Here is a 2,506-nt window from a genome sequence, read left to right as displayed (position 1 = left end):
ATATAAATATAAATATATATATATATATATATATATATATATATATATATATATATATATATATATACTGTATAGTGTCTTTCACCAGTGTGATAGTGTGTCTCTAGCCAATGTATAGCGTATCACACATGTGTGATATAGTGCCTCTTGCCAGTGTAAAGGGTATCCCACCTGTGTTGTATGGTGTTTCTAGCCATATAGTGTATCCCACCTGTGTTGTATGGTGTTTTTAGCCATAATATAGTGGATCTTACCTGTGAGATAAAACCTGTCTCCTGCCTCTGAAGTTTGGACTGGGGGCGGGGGTGTGAGCATTGGCCTCTGTTACATATGCTTGGCTGATACGTGCGTCCTCCTCTTCCTCATCGTCCTCTTCCTTCTTGTGATCGCTGTCAGCCCCGTGGTCATCAGTGCCCACCGAAAAGCTCGACTCCCCAAAAGAGAATCCGTGGTTGACTCGTCCATCATCCCTTGAGCTGGCGCGCCAACCTACGTTTCGCGTAAAAACGTCAAAGTCAAGGTCATGCAATTCGTACATGTCAGAAGTGGGTATTGACGAATGTGTACGAGCATCCTGTAGTGTGAGCCCTTCTGGACAAGCGTGCAGCGCGCTTGAATACTCAACACCATTCTCTCCAGCTGATTCCGTGACATCAGCCATGATGACGGACGAACACTGTTTGCAATCACGTGATCACCTTCGTCAGCACTGACCGGTGTGTAGCTCAGTGGCACAGACTTCTCAGTCGTGTCCACGAACAGTTTTACTCTGCTCATTCACATATCAAGATCTGATATCCCAGCTCTTGGTCATCCTTCTGGGATTGCTAACCTACAAAACAATTACACAATGTGACTTCATGAACACATGATGAACCAAAAGACTTACTCATTTGACAAATCACCAGTTGCCCTACTCTGTGCATATAATCATCAATTGCCTCCGTCTCAGCGGACCAATCACCGATTGTCTCTTTCAGAAATCCAACCATCGGCCGTCTCAATCGACCAATCACCAGTTGTCTCTTTCAGAAATTCAACCATCAGTCATAATCAACAGTTGTCACATCCAACTAATCACCTGGAGTCCTAGTGAACTTCGTATCAGGTGTTTGGATATAACTACCACCAACTCTCTCGAGTCTCAAAGAACGAAACACCAATGTTCCCAGAAAACAGATCATCAGTTCTTTCAATCAATAAATCCATGTTTCAAGCTATCAATGGCACACAGGTTGTTTCAAAAACCCCTCACCAGTTATAGATCTGTCTCAATACACTGTTCACCAGTTGCTTGAAGTCCCAATGAACCAACATCCTGCTGTGGCACACCACTAAATAGACAGCAACCAGTCACAAAACTCCGTGAACTCAAGGAACTGTGCTAAAAACCTGTAAGCCACTCCGAAGAAGGAAGGTAACGGGCGACACGGGAAGGTAGTAGCAGTAGTAGTAAACAGTGACCGTGTGCAACCCATGACCAGTATTGTTCATAATCTAGGCAAGGCCAGCACTTGACCTATATCGTCCCACACAGACAAACATAGGGCCTACACCATCGAACTGAGACAATGAGTCGATTTCAACTTCGCTGTTGTGAGACATTTAATCGCCCATACCGAGGTATTCAATCTGCCACAACAATAACATGTACCGAGAATTTCCGTCTACTGAACCGAGACAATAAATCTGGTATAGATCTACCTGTATTCTTCTTATTATCGAATTTCCAGGAGGGCCCCGCTTCTGGTCAGAACAGGGCGAAGACAATCTCTTGTCATAGTATAGATCTACACAGGTGACCGTACCACAGGTCACAACATGCAGCAACACATGCCCGAAACTATGCCCAGTCTGACTCAATTTGTGTCAAGTCTGTCACACTCTCTTTACCTCAAGGTGCACACTGTTCAGTCTGTTCTGTGAGTTACTGAGTGGCAGCGAAGATCAAGCGGGGACATGGACTCTCCCACCGATCACCCCTCGCTTTACGCAGACATTATCTACTACTCGATGGCACACGGCGCGCGCTGGATGACACACGGCGCGCAAAGCATGACAACCGCACTCTCCCACACACACGTACACACATAATGTGTCGCATCGTGGTACTCGCTTATCTGAAATCTGTTGCTTGAATCTAGGCCTAGATAGTGTGTCTCTAGCCAATGTATAGCGTATCACACATGTGTGATATAGTGCCTCTTGCCAGTGTAAAGGGTATCCCACCTGTGTTGTATGGTGTTTCTAGCCATATAGTGTATCCCACCTGTGTTGTATGGTGTTTCTAGCCATAATATAGTGGATCTTACCTGTGAGATAAAACCTGTCTCCTGCCTCTGAAGTTTGGACTGGGGGCGGGGGTGTGAGCATTGGCCTCTGTTACATATGCTTGGCTGATACGTGCGTCCTCCTCTTCCTCATCGTCCTCTTCCTTCTTGTGATCGCTGTCAGCCCCGTGGTCATCAGTGCCCACCGAAAAGCTCGACTCCCCAAAAGAGAATCC

General features: G+C 45.9%; 1 protein-coding gene across 1 annotated transcript; it reads right to left on the bottom strand.

The window, feature by feature from the left end:
* Positions 1-253: 253 nt before the first annotated feature.
* LOC106011528 lies at positions 254-2,118 on the bottom strand (the record flags this gene model as incomplete). Its single annotated transcript, XM_013081563.2, is given in 1 exon segment — positions 254-2,118. A coding segment is annotated over 1 exon segment (408 nt), but the record flags the coding sequence as incomplete, so codon positions are not given.
* Positions 2,119-2,506: the final 388 nt, after the last annotated feature.

This window comes from Aplysia californica, unplaced genomic scaffold, assembly GCF_000002075.1.
Source record: "Aplysia californica isolate F4 #8 unplaced genomic scaffold, AplCal3.0 scaffold00136, whole genome shotgun sequence".
NCBI lineage: Eukaryota > Metazoa > Mollusca > Gastropoda > Aplysiida > Aplysiidae > Aplysia > Aplysia californica.
The sequence above is the reverse complement of the archived record's forward strand: the minus strand, read 5'-3'. Positions and strand labels throughout refer to the sequence as shown.